This window comes from Lampris incognitus, chromosome 3 (assembly GCF_029633865.1).
Source record: "Lampris incognitus isolate fLamInc1 chromosome 3, fLamInc1.hap2, whole genome shotgun sequence".
In the NCBI taxonomy this organism is placed as follows: domain Eukaryota; kingdom Metazoa; phylum Chordata; class Actinopteri; order Lampriformes; family Lampridae; genus Lampris; species Lampris incognitus.
In genome coordinates, this window is record NC_079213.1 from 90,255,518 (window position 1) to 90,270,226 (window position 14,709).

General features: G+C 43.4%; 1 protein-coding gene across 1 annotated transcript in view; it reads right to left on the reverse strand.

Annotated features, from left to right (window-relative positions):
• LOC130109105 (adhesion G-protein coupled receptor D2) overlaps window positions 1–14,709 on the reverse strand; it is a 183,033-nt gene that overhangs the window by 91,109 nt on the left and 77,215 nt on the right. Inside the window, exon 21 of the mRNA XM_056275848.1 lies at window positions 3,812–3,853. Coding sequence (XP_056131823.1) covers window positions 3,812–3,853 — 42 coding nt within the window. The remainder of the gene's footprint in view (window positions 1–3,811; window positions 3,854–14,709) is intronic.

Sequence of the window (14,709 nt, forward strand, 5' to 3'; positions counted from 1 at the left end):
GTGACTCAGTGTGTGTGTGCGTGTGTGTGTGTGTGTGCGCACATGCACGCACTTGCGCAGGTGTGTGTAGCATCAGCATGCGCTGTAAATTTGCAGCGGCTGGGCACTCATCACCGCAACCTGTCCCAGCCCAACCCACCACGTTAGTGAATATGCATTATGGCTTACGGCTTCATTAGGCTGCAGCGTGTTATAAATTATGACGCTGCGCAGAAGACACACACACACAAACACTCATAGACGACAATGTGTGTACAGAAGGGGATGTTTTGCATAAATACCCCAACGTTGAGCGGCCACATAATGAAGAGAGCACAAGCCCTGTGACAGGGGAGAATCAACAGTGCCGGTGTCATGTTTCCAAAACCCTCCTATTAATTCTGACATGATCAGGGGAAGGCCTTCGATGCTGCAGAGATGTTGGGAGAGACGCTGGCTTAGCGAGAATCAACAGGGGAGGGAAATCCTGGGGATTTCATTCATATCAAAAGCAGCTGGCGTGCTGAGGCAATTACGTGACACAACTTAATTAATCATTTGACAATGAGGGGAAGGGCATTGCTTTCAGACAATCGTTATGTGGTTAAGGCATTTTAACGCGTGCTCAAGGTTTCTGCGATGATGCAAAGTGTGGCTCCCCATGTAAATGGGTGCTCAGCGATTACCATATAAAAGCGGTGCGCCAGCCAACACCTGCCGACATCCTTGGAGTAGATGGAAATAAAAGGTCATCAAAGCAAAGGATTACAAGGTGACCACCAAGGAAAAGCTAATTGTGATGAATAATGGAGAGCTACTGTTGGGTAATTAGCGATTAAAACGCTGCAATCAAGTGCAATAGCTGCTCACATGGTCCATCTTCCATGCCATATTCAAAATTATGGAGCCTGGGAACCAGCCTCCTCAAAGTATTATAAACGGAGCAGTTTCTCGCTTTGATGGAAATATAACATACATCGATTAATTCAGCTCCTTTTGTTAACATATCAAAGGCAATTTGTTGAATCTAATTTGGTTAAATATTCACCTATTTAAATTTACATGTACACATGTGCAGTAAGGCAACTTTGCAAAGTCTTTTTCTTCACTCCACAGAACTTGTTTGCATTTGCTCTCTACTGTGTCTATATACTGGAGCTAATAATAACCTGTGGTTAAAACTTTATGTGATTCGGGCGTCCGGGTAGCATGACGGTCTATTCCGCTGCCTACCAACATGGGGATCGCCAGTTCGAATCCCCGTGTTACCTCCGGCTTGGTTGGGCGTCCCTACAGACACAATTGGCCGTATCTGCGGGTGGGGAGCCAGATTTGGGTATATGCCCTGGTCGCTGCACTAGCGCCTCCTCTGGTCGGTCGGGGTGCCTGTTCGGGGGGGAGGGGGAACTGGGAGGAACAGCATGATCTTCTCATGTGCCACGTTCCCCTGGCGAAACTCCTCACTGTCAGATGGAAAGAAGTTGCTGGTGACTCCACATGTATCGGAGGAGGCATGTGGTCGTCTGCAGCCCTCCCCGGATCAGCAGAGGGTGTGGAGCAACAACCGGGACGGCTCGGAAAAGTGGGGGTAATTGGCCGGATACAATTGGTGAGAAAAAGGGAAGAAGAAAAAAAACTATGTGATTTAAAAGTGAATGTGACACTCCAGCAAGATAAAACTTCATCGTTTGAACCAGACAGCTCTTGCAGCCTGTTCCTCATTGCCAGTGTTAAGCAACAGGATTGTGGACATGCATTCATCTGCAGGGTCCTGTGGGGCGGGTGGCAGATTGATATGCACGCTTAAAATAATCAAAGCAGGGTTAACTGTCACCAGCGATGAACGTTGGTTCGATTAAACAACTACGGACACAATAGAAACCCTCTTTCTGTACCGGGCCTCAATATTCCACTCTTTGACCAGAAGAAGAAAAAAAATGTTTGCTCGGTCCTATTCAGCGTCCCTTTGCGAAATTCTTTCATTTAACGTGCATTTTTATAAGGCATCAAAGCAGCATGCACTGAAGAAAGACTATGCATGTGTAATGTATGCATATGCAGGTGAAGAGGATGGAGAGGAAAAAGGAGTCAAAAGGAAGGAGGTGTTGGGAGAGACAGAAACAGAAAAAGAAGTATGGAGAAAAAAAGAAGAGATAATTACTTTTTTTTTTCTTCAAATGGCAACAAATAAGCCTAGCCCTCTTGAACAGCGGAACCTGTACACCGGCTGCTCACAAATTGTGAAGACCCGCGGGTCAAGGAGAACTTGGGACCAAGAAAATGGATTCTCAGGCACTAAAAAAAGGCACTTAAGTAAGAATGCGGCAATGATTTATTTTACAGTGCGCAGGGTCTGCCCTTCGTGCCTCGGTTGTGTCAGTGTGTCGCCTACGACTCAGGGACGCCTCCACACGTGGCACTCCGGAGAGAGGATGGTTGAAAAGAGGTGTAAGAACAGGAGACAAAAGGAAGGAGAACAAAAACCAGACAAGAAACAGGAACCTAAAGGGGAGAAATCCACATTTCAATATTGGTCAGTTAAAGGGAGGAAGGATAATGTGGCGAAAGATGAAGACAACAGTTGGTTTAGAGAAGAGACAGAGGTTTTAGAGATGGGAGGCAAGGGATGGACTTTACACTGAGCTTAGGTGAGGATGACCTTGTACACTCCTCATCACAAGAGGCACCTGAAAAGATGAGCAGTGCTTGTATGCGTCCGTGTTAAAGAGAAGTCATCCGCGGTTCATCTAAGCCATGAAGGACTTGATAGGCTTACCTTGGTGTGCGTGTGTATGTGTTTTATATATATATATGTGTGTGTGTGTGTGTGTGTGTGTGTGTGTGTGTGTGTGTGTGTGTGTGTGTGTGTGTGTAGGTGGAGGACTTGCTGCAATCAGTGGATTACTTGTAACATCAATTAACATATGGATAGTTAATAGCAACGGTGGGGGGGGGGGTTAAAAAAGTGGAATAATTTCAGGTGTCCTTGAGAAAAGACATCTTTATTTAATTTATTTTTTCGCTTTAGTACCTTCAAAAGCCACTTCAAAAACCACAGAATGGAACAGGCAAGTTTTTCTGGAAATGAATAATTGACTTCAAGTTCACTTAAAACTACTGTGTTTTAAGAGTCAGATACAGGATCACCTATGCACATCTAAAGTCAGCCCTATCAACATGCCTTCGGGGGGGGGGGGGGGGGGCAGTGTTTGACCAAGAGTGATTCTTCCAATTGAGTCCCATCCATTAAACCAAGCCTCTCTGTGTCTCGCTGTCTGTTGCCTTCCTAAGGTGTATCTAAATGGTAATAACGCAGCATTTCAATACCATGTTTTCGGTGTACAGGTATATTGTCGGTTGCATATTGTTGTCTTTTTTTTTTCCTTTTCTACACTATGCGGAAATGCTGCCTGGGGCCCTGCGGAGCGCGGGCCAGCAGCATTGTCAAGATGCTAAATGGAAGGCCGTGAGTTTAAAAACTTAAAGAGGCAGTGAAATATTAGCCAATGAGGGTGAGGAATGAGTGGCTGAGAGCCGCGCCGTGTCAGTGTTTAATGGTCGGCCCCGGATGCATATAAGTTAGTCCAAGCATGAAGGGCAGCGGGACGCTCATGTGGAAACGACGTCCTCCTTCCTGCCTGCGCCTCCCTCATTGCTCCTTTCCATCTTTCTGCTACCCCCCACCCCCAACATACACCCACACACGTGCTCCTCTCTCACTCCACACCGACGCCCAACATTCCCCCCACCCACCTTTTAAGCAGGGAGCCCATCAGAAACTTGTCATTTCTCTCATTCATTCCAACAGCCTTGAGACACAATGCAGACTTACCTCTGTGTTGTACACCCCATATATCAGGAAGATGAACAGGCCCTGCACACGCATGCAGACATGCACAGAGAGGGAGAGAGAGAGAGAGAGAGAGAGAGAGAGAGAGAGAGAGAGAGAGAGAGAGAGAGAGAGAGAGAGAGAGAGAGAGAGAGAGAGAGAGAGAGAGAGAGAGAGATAAAGGACAGAAAGAAAGACAGGAGGATAAAAAGTTATTAGTCTTTTTCTTTCATATCCATTTGATTAAAAAAAAAAGATGTTAAAAATTTAAAACAGCACAGATTTAGAGTGGAGGAAACTGCGGTATGAACTAATCACTCCTGCTCACACCATGTGGTGCAGACCTGAGGTGGACTGGCTCTGATGGAGAGTGTTGGCAGCATGCTGAGAGGCAGACGTAGAGTTTGGAGAGATTCGGGAGAGCAACACGAGTTCTCTAAGTAAGAAGTGGGACACTTCTGTGCGGCTCAGCTCACCCCCACACACAGACACACACCCAGCCATTCCCGCAAGCCCCACACTCCCTCCGAACCCCAATGAATCATCAAAGACTCTTACCAAGGTTTCCACAGGCTTTATCGAATCAGAAAATAGTTCAGTCTCAAGTGCCCGCATTCATTTTGTGTTCCTGATCACACTCAAATCCCACCGATGTACACGTGTACACACAAAGGGCATGGGCGAAAACACACAAAGACAATCACTCCAGACAAGTCTATCAAGGAAAAAGGAAAATCATTGGGAGATGGCAGACAAGAGAGAGAGAGAGTGAAGGGCAGAAAGAGAGATGCAGAATAAAAAAATGTAAAATAGGAAGACAAAAAAAGATGTTTTGTGTTCACAAAATGCCACGAACAAAGCCCAGGGTGCATGTATGTCATGCCATTGGATACACACAGATTGCACTTTTGGTCTCAGGTAAAAAGGAAAAAAAAAAGAGGGGAAAACACGAGTTCTCTAAGTAAAAAGTGGGACACTTCTGTGAGGCTCAGCTCACCCCCCTCATACCCACACAGACACACAGCCAGCCATTCCCGCAAGCTCCACACTCCCTCCGAACCCCACTAAATCATCAAAGACTCTTACCAAGGTTTCCACAGGCTTTATCGAATCAGAAAATAGTTCGGTCTCAAGTGCCCGCATTCATTTTGTGTTCCTGATCACACTCAAATTCCATCGATGTACACGTGTACACACAAAGAGCATGGGCGAAAACACACAAAGACAAACACTCCAGATGAGTCTATCAAGGAAAAAGGAAAATCACTGGGAGATGGCAGACAAGAGAAAGAGAGAGAGTGAAGGGGCAGAAAGAGAGATGCAAAATGTTTTTTAAAAAAAAGAGACACACAAAAAAGGATGTTTTGTGTTCACAAAATGTCATGACCAAAGCAGGGTGCATGTATGTCATGCCCTTCCCTTGGATACACATAGACTGCACTTTTGGTCTCAGATGAAAAGGAAGAAAAAAAAAGCAATTTTTCATGGAGGTTCATTGTGGAATCCAAACTGTGTATTCACCATCAGGGCACACTGCCTAATTCTCAATGGAACCAGTGGGGACAGTATACATAAAGTAGTGATTGATTTGAGTCGGAAATAATATGCCAAAAATGATTTTTTTTAAAAAGGACAGGGGCTCTAGACAGCCCACAAAAGGGTCAAAGGTAGAAGGAGACAGACGCAGGACAATAAAGATGCCACCATACACAGCTTCAGTTAATTCACAGTGTCCACTAACCACAAAAATAATTCACCAATAAATCCAAACAGCAGATCTGAACAGCTGGAGAAAAGTCGCGCAACTTGAATAAAGTTGCACAACTCTTAATAACACATGTGACGTGTAACCGCAACTCTCCTCCTGAACAAACTGAATCAATTAGAGGCAAAATCCCAAGAACTAGCGCAGGTCTTGTGTTAATTTATCAGTTATCACTCATTCTAGATAGTTCTACTCTCTCAAGACCATCCTACAGTTTCCTGACTTAATTTAATTACGTAAATAACAGGAAATATCATGTCCGTGCTATGAGAGAGCTAGCATAGCGGACACATCTAAATTGACTGAACTGTTGAGAACTCAACTGAGATACTTTACTAAAAAATGAAATAAACTGATAACAAAACTGAATCTATGTCCATTCGTCTTAAGTCAAGTGGAAAATGTATTGGAAAATGTAAAGGCAGTAACACTGAACACAACAGACACGACACAGGTGCTCACAGTTGTGGTGGATGGCTCACAAGGTAAGAGAACAGAAAATAAAATTAAGGGAAGATTTTTATTTTTGTATTGTCAAGAAATTTCTGTCACAAATGGCATTGATTAAAACCCCTCCGTCACAGGAAATATTCACATCATTTTTAAGGCCGATTAATATACTATATTTGAATCGGACATTTTGTTGTGTCAATTCAGGTCTGGATTGTCATATTTATGTCGATTTTATCTCAAAGTTGTGTCAATCTAGGTCTGGCCAGGACAAAGACAAACTTTTAGAATCACTCTTTGAGTGTACAGCTCCTTCTTCTCACTTGTCGGTAAACGTGTCTGTCTGTGATCCAGCATCTTTCATGCACTTTCTCAAGACAGGCAGAGACGCGACCCTGTCGAGCCATCAATCAAGTGTGTGTTTTGGAACATCCAATTTTAGCCAGGGGGAGATCTCGATACATCACCATTGACAACATGATTTGGGGGCCCCTTATAGAGTGACAGGCCGACGCTGCCACCTCTAGTCCAGGCTGCAGCCCCTCCACCTCCTCCTGGCTGTCCTCCAGTCCTCCAGGGATCAAACTACCCTGTCTGACTCCACTTCAGCACATTTATCCTCTTTAATCCTGCTGGTCTCTGACACACCGGAGACAACAGCTGTATGAAGGATCAAGCTGAGATCTGAGCACTGAGTCTGAATCTCAGCTAAATTGGTAAGCTGACATGTGCCATAAATATGAAACTGGTCCGCTATGACAATAGAGTTTAACAAAACTTTTAGAATGGGATAATTAACCTGAATACTTACCCATTGAAAAGCATTGTGAGTGTACCATAATACTCACGTAAATGAGAAAATCTCCAATATTTAAAATGTGCTTCTAACACTATATACTGTCCATTGTCATTACTTGCCAATTCAGTATTATTGTGTGCTTCCACTAATACCAATGTTATACGTATTAACAAGGCCTCTGTAAATGTACTATGTTACAGATTTTGCGCTGCTCACTAACTGCATAGTGTTAGATGTGAAACCAATTGGAAAAGTTTAACTTCACCTTTTGGGTCTTTAATGCAGCACAGGAAACAGATACAGCAAGCCTCATGTAATCAAACCACCACTTGTTTCATTCATACATAATAAAATACACACACACACACACACTCACAATACCCAAAGAAAGTGGGTGGTAATTTGCAACACATACACTATTGTATTGCATTAGAATTGCAATTTCTGACTCATTGTTGCAATTTAATTATCATGTTTTTGATCATTCCTCTTATTTGTAATTAATATTTTGTTGTGTAGCAAACAAAGTGGGGAAAAACATACAGTGTGCATTAGGAAAAATGATCTATTAGAATATAATTGAGTTAAAAATATGTGGCAATAATGATGGATTGTTTAAAATGTTAATTCAGTAATATTCCCACTAAAAACAAACACAGACTGAAAGAAATGGGGCGCATTATTTAAATGCACAATGTGCTTTTTCTAAACATGGTCCTACTTCTTTTGAACTCGACGGCAAAATGCTACAAAATTATGCAAAGGATTGGTGCAGCTGCTTTCAAAGTACTGCTGTACATCAAACGGGTGAGCATAAATTAATTAGTGGCCAGCTAATTAGGGAACAATTGTATGTTTAAAAAGTTAAAACCAACAGTATGTTTCACACGCACGCACACACACACACACACACACACACACACACACATCACCCCAGAGAGATGCAGGGTGTTGCAATGCAAGACAGAAAATAACATTTGTTTGAATAAATAGGGACTTTCTTGCTTGGTAGATGCCTTTAGTCTTTAGCACTAGCTGGTAAAGTCGCAGTTCAAGGTCGAGCGTCCATTCATTTAATACAGCCTGTCCAGTTAAACCAGGATATTGAGGCTCTGACCACTGTACTCTATACTGCTTGGTCAGCCTTACTATTATGGTTGGCTATCTACCATACAGAATTGTGCGTATTCAACTGTTGGGTTCATTTTACATTTGTCTAAAATAGAATTGTTATGCAAATAAGTTTCCATATGCTTCTTAAATTAAATGGATGGATCTGTTGAGTTGTACACAGCATTGAAGGCCCTGCTCATTTTGGACATCCATTTAATTGAATTGTTTAATTGAAATTTTCCTCCAAAGAACGGGTGAGCAGAAAATCTGTCGGATGGAAAAAGACAGATACAAACAGATATAAGCTAGTCGTTTTCACCTCTAATGTTTGGGACGTAGATCTTTGAATATGTCAAGTTTAACAGCCATACCACAATGTGACAGAGGAAAAGACAAAGCGACACAACAGAAAATAAACAAATTGAGAACATTACTTTCTATGGTGCTGTCCTCACTTTTTGTGTGTGACCATTTCTCGATTTCAACATCATTTTGCTGGTGTAAAACCACCTCCAAAGTAGTGCCATCTGTCCACCTAAACATGGCCACACTTACTTTTCTACTAAACATAACACACAAGGAGGAGGAGGGATTCATATTTAGGTTCCTTGAGGCTCTGTACAAGGACATAAATAAGGAAGAAGGAGCAGGGGCAATAGTATAATGCATATATGCATTTAGGTCTTATGGAAAACACAATGCACATCAATAACAACATTGCACCCCATATTGGAAGCAAATAATATATAAACTGATTTGTCGAATTCTGTAGAGTCCTACATCTAGAGCAACTGTGTATTGGTAAACAAACTTGTGATAAAGTGCTATGTATACAAGGATCTCCAAATGTATGCACTGATGGGGAAAGTTGGGCAAAAGGGTACTGTTTGTGGTTGTTCTGCCGCCATACCACATCCCACTGACAACCTTTACAGACAGACAGAGCTAACTAACTAAAGGGCTGAAAGATAGATGCACAGACAGACAGGCAGACAGACAGAAATTTTATTGATCCCCAAAGGGAGGGGGAATGAAGATTTTCCCATTTTGGTTGGCTCTTGGCTCCTTTACTGCTGTAGAGACAGTGTGACAGGGCCAACAAACATTCAATTGGGAGCCATCCAGGCATGTGTCTAGCACTCACACCCTCCCAGCAAGCCTGTCTCTGGAACACGGATAAATTCTCCTTTATCGGGGAGCCATACATCAGCCCCTGGCTGCTAAATGACTGCCATAAGGGTCCCCACCCTTTCTCGTCTGGATTGAGAGTGAGTGCATCGTACCAGCCCAGTGAAGAACACCCCTATCTCCTCATTATTTTGTGACAAGAAACAGAAATTCACTTTACTTTTCATTTAGGGAACCCACCTGCCCCCATTTTATGGATGTATGTCTGCTTCACCCTGACCAAACCACAAGTGCATCAGACACGCAAACAAAAACACACACATACAAACAAACACACAACTTTACATAGATACAGAGACAGATACACACACACTGTGTGTGTGTCCTTGTGTCTCTAACAGTGTGTGCTCAGACAACACAGCCCCAGTATACAAACACCACCATCAGTATGCTCAGGACACCGTTAAAACAGTCACAGACAAAACCACCGCACATAATCCCAAATCCAAAACACAACTTTGTCTGTCCACTTTCCTTCATGCACAACAAATGATTATACATTTTCACAGATGACCGGTCCTCTGCCCCAACACGCAGCAACTCAACCTAACCCCAAACCTGCTGATACATTGAAGGGGGGGGGGCAGTGTATTGTCAAGAAGGGACAGGAAGCAAAAAAGACAGAAAGAGGAAAACCAGGAGGAAAATGCATAATGGTGAAGAAAGTGAGAGGTGGCTTTTTTTGCGTGCCTTGTCTCAGAACATATTCTAACATTAAACCGCTTTCAGACATAACACGATTTGCGAGGCCAGTGCACAATAGGCGGCGTTTTCAAAACTTCTAGCGGGAAAAGTTAATTTGTTGTTGCCAAAAAGCTAAACCAATTCTCAGTTAAGAAACTCGAATGGGTCTGTATAGCTATTGAGGGGGGAAACTGTAAACCAATTCAAATTCAATTCAAATGGGTTTATTGGCATGACGTAAAAATGTACATATTGCCAAACCATATAACAACCCTAAGCTATATTTATCATACAGACTACACATACTGCCTACCTACAAGCTACCTGGCTGTTAAAACACACCCGATATTCTTACTTGGTTAGCGAGGGCTTTCTTCTTGGGGTCTCTTGTACAATCAAAACCTTGTGTTGTACAATTCAGGGAATTCTGATAAACACGATATTAACTCTTCCTCAAAAAATGTTTTTTAACTTTTCCTCCATTTTGCCTTCCGTGCCTGACTTCCTGTCTGTCTCGTCTCTATAGTAGCACTGGATACGGCGCCGCCACTCAGCCTTGCAGCAAATTTTTTTTCCAGTGGTCACTCGCGGTATTGCAGCAAAAAATCCCCTGCGGCCCAAAAAGCATTTTCCCCATAGACCAGCATTGTAAAAGAGACGCCTGTAAAACTGCTGACAGGACACCTGCAGCTATAATCATGGTCTATTATTACTCTTTGTATTGTATATTTTTAGGCCATGGGATTTTAATCTTTTTTAAAAATTCCCAAAGCGCAGAAAAACCTCTTTTTTTGCATGACTGCTCGGCGGTGTACGAGCCGTTCTCATAGCCTTGGTCGGCAACCCAAAAGGTCGAAAGAGCCATATTGGACCAAAAAACAAAAAACATCTGTCTGGAGCCGCAAAAAATTAAAAGACTTATATAAGCCGTATAATGAAGGCAACACATGCTGTGTCCATATTAGCTATATTAGCCTACTAAGTAGGCTACAAATACATAATGAGCATTCATGTATACCAGTAAATGTTTATTTTCCCTGCAGCGCATCCTGGAGAGAATGACGAAGCACGTGCTACTCTGGTGCTTAAAATTTAACTTCCAGTATAATATTAATGTATTATGCTTCGTTGCATTGATTAAATTATAGAAATACAATAAAGAAATCAGATTTTTGATGTCATTTTTATTTAAACAACAAAATGTGCAACGTGCATAATAGGCCTGTAATTTCAGACCTCCCCGTGGAAATAAAATGCAGTCCTCTTCAATCCTAAAACGCAGCCTGCAGTTAAAACGCAGCCTGCAATTAAAAAAATAAAACAGCAGCCTTTTGAAAAGGTATGTAGGCTAGTCACCATCTGTGAACGGTTTTCCACGCTTTATCATCTCCCGGGTTGCAACAAAACTAGCAGCAGTAGTGGAGTTTGGAGATGCAATCCACTTCTTAAATCTATTTTTGCGCTCCTGTAATTTCTCCATAAGTAATGCAATCGCACTTTTTCTCTCACTCCCAACTGGGTACTCGGCTGCAAATGCAGCATGCCTTCCCTGGAAATGTCTTTCCACATTACTCTTTTTGTTATTTGACAACTTCTCATTACAAAGGAAACATGCAGGTAATCCTTCCGCATTGGCAATGAAAGCAAATGATTCGGTCCAAGAACTGTTGAATCCTCAGTTCTCCTCAGCGATCTTTCTCTTTTTCCCTTTGGGATCCATGGCCCATGACACACCCGCCGGTGTGTTTGCAACAGCCACCTGTCTGGCACCACGCCGAGCTGAAAGAAACGTGTGTCGCAGGCTATGACGTAAATCTTCGTTGACAGAAATGTTGAAATTAAATAATTATTATACACATTTTTACAGCATTGGAAAACTTTAAGAATGTTTGTCATGTTGTTCCTCCTACAGAAATTATATTAAAACAAAAAATATATTCACACCATCTCCCATTTTCATATTTTTGAAAAAGCTCCAGGGAGCCACTACGGTTGCGCCAAAGAGCCGCATGCGGCTCTAGAGCCGCGGGTTGCCGACCCCCGGCCTAGAGACACGATGGGAGTAACACTACTGCACATATTGATTGGGCCCCATGTATCCGGAAGTCAGAAACTTTTTCGGCGTAGGAATGAATAGGCGCCATTTTTAGATCCGGTATCCAGTTCTACTATAATACATCCATGGGCGTAAGGCATAGGAAATAATGGGTTTCAGGGCGTGGCAGTGCCGTTGTCGCAATGTGTCTTCCGATCAAAGTCCGAGGTCGGAAATTCCCAGTTGAAATTTCCAATTTCCGACCTTCAAGTGTTCCAGGTGTGCACGACGCCAAACGCAAACAAAAAATATGGCTGACCGTGATAAACTGGCGTTTTTATTGACAATTGTATCAACAATTGAATCGCCAACAGTGCGGCCTCCTTGCATAGATAAACGAAACAGGATAACTTTTCTGTAGATAATTTTCAGAGATTGTTTACATTAACCAGCTACTTAATAACATTGTTGACATATTTTAACATCAGTTTACATGCAGAACAGTTTTTAATATATGATAGTATGTTTCACTGTAATTAAATACAGGCAAATATATTTTACATTGCCTTAGTTAATGGTTTACCATTAACACCCTGCGCCTCCACGGGCGCTGCCATTGTTGTGATGTCAGACAACTGCTTCTCCGTGAAGTCGGAGTAGATGGATTTGCCCCGAGTTTACAAATAGGAACTCCGACTTTGAGTGGCGTTTTGTTGTCCTTTGTCTAGTAGAAGGTCGGAAAATCTCGTTTTCCGAGTCGTGTGGAACGCAGCATAAAAGCCCTACATCGGTGTTCAATGGGTCTGGTCACTGCTGCAACACTTCCCTTATCTGTCAAGTCATCAAAGACACGTCTTTGTAGGGCATCTTAAGTGTGCAGTTTCCTGACAGCTACAACGTTTATTAGTCGGTGTTCTTGGCGATTATCGCGTGCCAGCATGACAGATTGGTCATGATATTGATTGAGCCCACGAAGAAGGAATGCCATCCTTAATAAGATCAATGCCGCATCATGCTTCAATAAGTTTGTTTCTATAAATATGACAGAGACCGAATGTAAAGTTAACTTCTTTACTGAAATCTTCAAGAATACAATGCAGCTGGCGCCAAGCACATAACAACAATGAATCTTGTCCCACACTCGAGCTTCCTACTAGGAACAAACATTAAACTCAAAAGTTCCACTGATATTGTTACATGTGTCCTTTTTTTTCCAAGTGTCCTCATGAACTCCTTAGACACTGTCCATGAACTGAATATGTGCCATCCTTGTGTCAACTGACTCAAACAATGTCTTTCAGGTGTGCTTGTAAGGACCAGAGCCTCTCACTTGAAACTGGCAGATAGTGCATCATGTTGATTGACTCTACTTCCACCTCCGCAGAGCCTCTGGTCTCCTTCCCTGTGAGATATGCCCTGCTCAGGGTGTCAGCCAGCACTAAATGTTTCCCTGGGCAGTATCGGAGTCTGACTTCATATCCCAACAGGCCCATCAGCATGCGCTGCAGTCTTTTAGGTGCACTGAGCAGCGGTTCGGTCATTATGCTCTTGAGTGGCTTATGGTCGGACTGCACCTCTACAGGCCTCCCATAGGTGAACTGATGAAATCTCTCCATCCCAAAAAGCACCACCAGTAGCTCCTTTTCGATCTGAGCATAGCCTTTTTCTGTCTCAGTAAGGGCCCTGCTGGCATATGCAATCGGTTGTCCCAGCTGCATTAAGGCGGCTCCTAGCCCACTCTCTGCGCGATCGCACTGCACCACAAGCTGCTCCGCTGGGTTGCAGTATTTCAGTACTGCAGTCTGTGAGATTGTCTCCTTGATTTTTTCAAATGACTTTGTGTGTCTGTCTGTCCATTCCCATAACACATTTTTGTGTGTCAACTCTCGCAGTGGTTCACAGAGGTTGGATGCATGGTCACAAAACTTTGCTAGGTAGCTAACCATGCCGAGAAAACGCTGTACCCCTTTCACATCTGTAGGGCATCTTTTTGATTGCTGCTACCATCCCTGGGTCCACCATCAACCCATCGGACGACAGTATGTGGCCTATGTAGGGCACCTCTTTAAGTCTGAGCTGCAGTTTATCTGGGTTCAGCTTCACATTGAGGTCCCTGCATCTTTCCAGTAGCCTCCTCGGTTTCATGTCATGGTCCTGTATAGCCTCTTTGTCATTCTCTCCCTCTCCCACAATCAGGATATCATCTGCAATGATCTTGACCCCAGGGAGATTGTCCATCACTTGGTTCGGTTTCCTCTGGAAGATCTCTGGCGCTGGGCTGATCCCCATTGGCATGTGTAGCCACCTGTAGCACCCCATAGGCATGGAGAAGGTTGTAAGGTAGCTGGATTCCTCATCTAGTTCAACATGCCAAAACCCCATTCTTTACATCAACCACAGAGAACATGCATGCCCTGTTCAAGTCTGGCAGCACGTCATCCATTGTGGGCAGTGGGTAGTGGCTCCTCTTGAGTGCTTTGTTTAGAGGCTTTGGGTCTATGCATACTCTCAATTTCCCAGATGGCTTGTGCACCGACAGTAGGCTACTGATCCAGTCCGTGCTTCTTTCAATTGGACATATGATCCCTCTCTGCTGTAGACTTGAGAGTTCCTCTTTTAGTGGGTTGTATCGTGCCACTGGAGCCCCTCTCTTCGGTAGCTGTACCGGCTCTATGTGCTCGTCCACCTCCAGCTTCAGCTTGCCTGGCAGGACCCCATCTTCATAGAAAACATCGGCATATTCCTTTTGTAACCCCTCCCATGTGGGCGGGGCCTGAGTTCTTCTAATTAATACTGGTCGCTATTACCTGAAGTGATAAACTATGTAAATTTGACACTTAGTGCCTCCATCAACTAGAGGAAGTGGT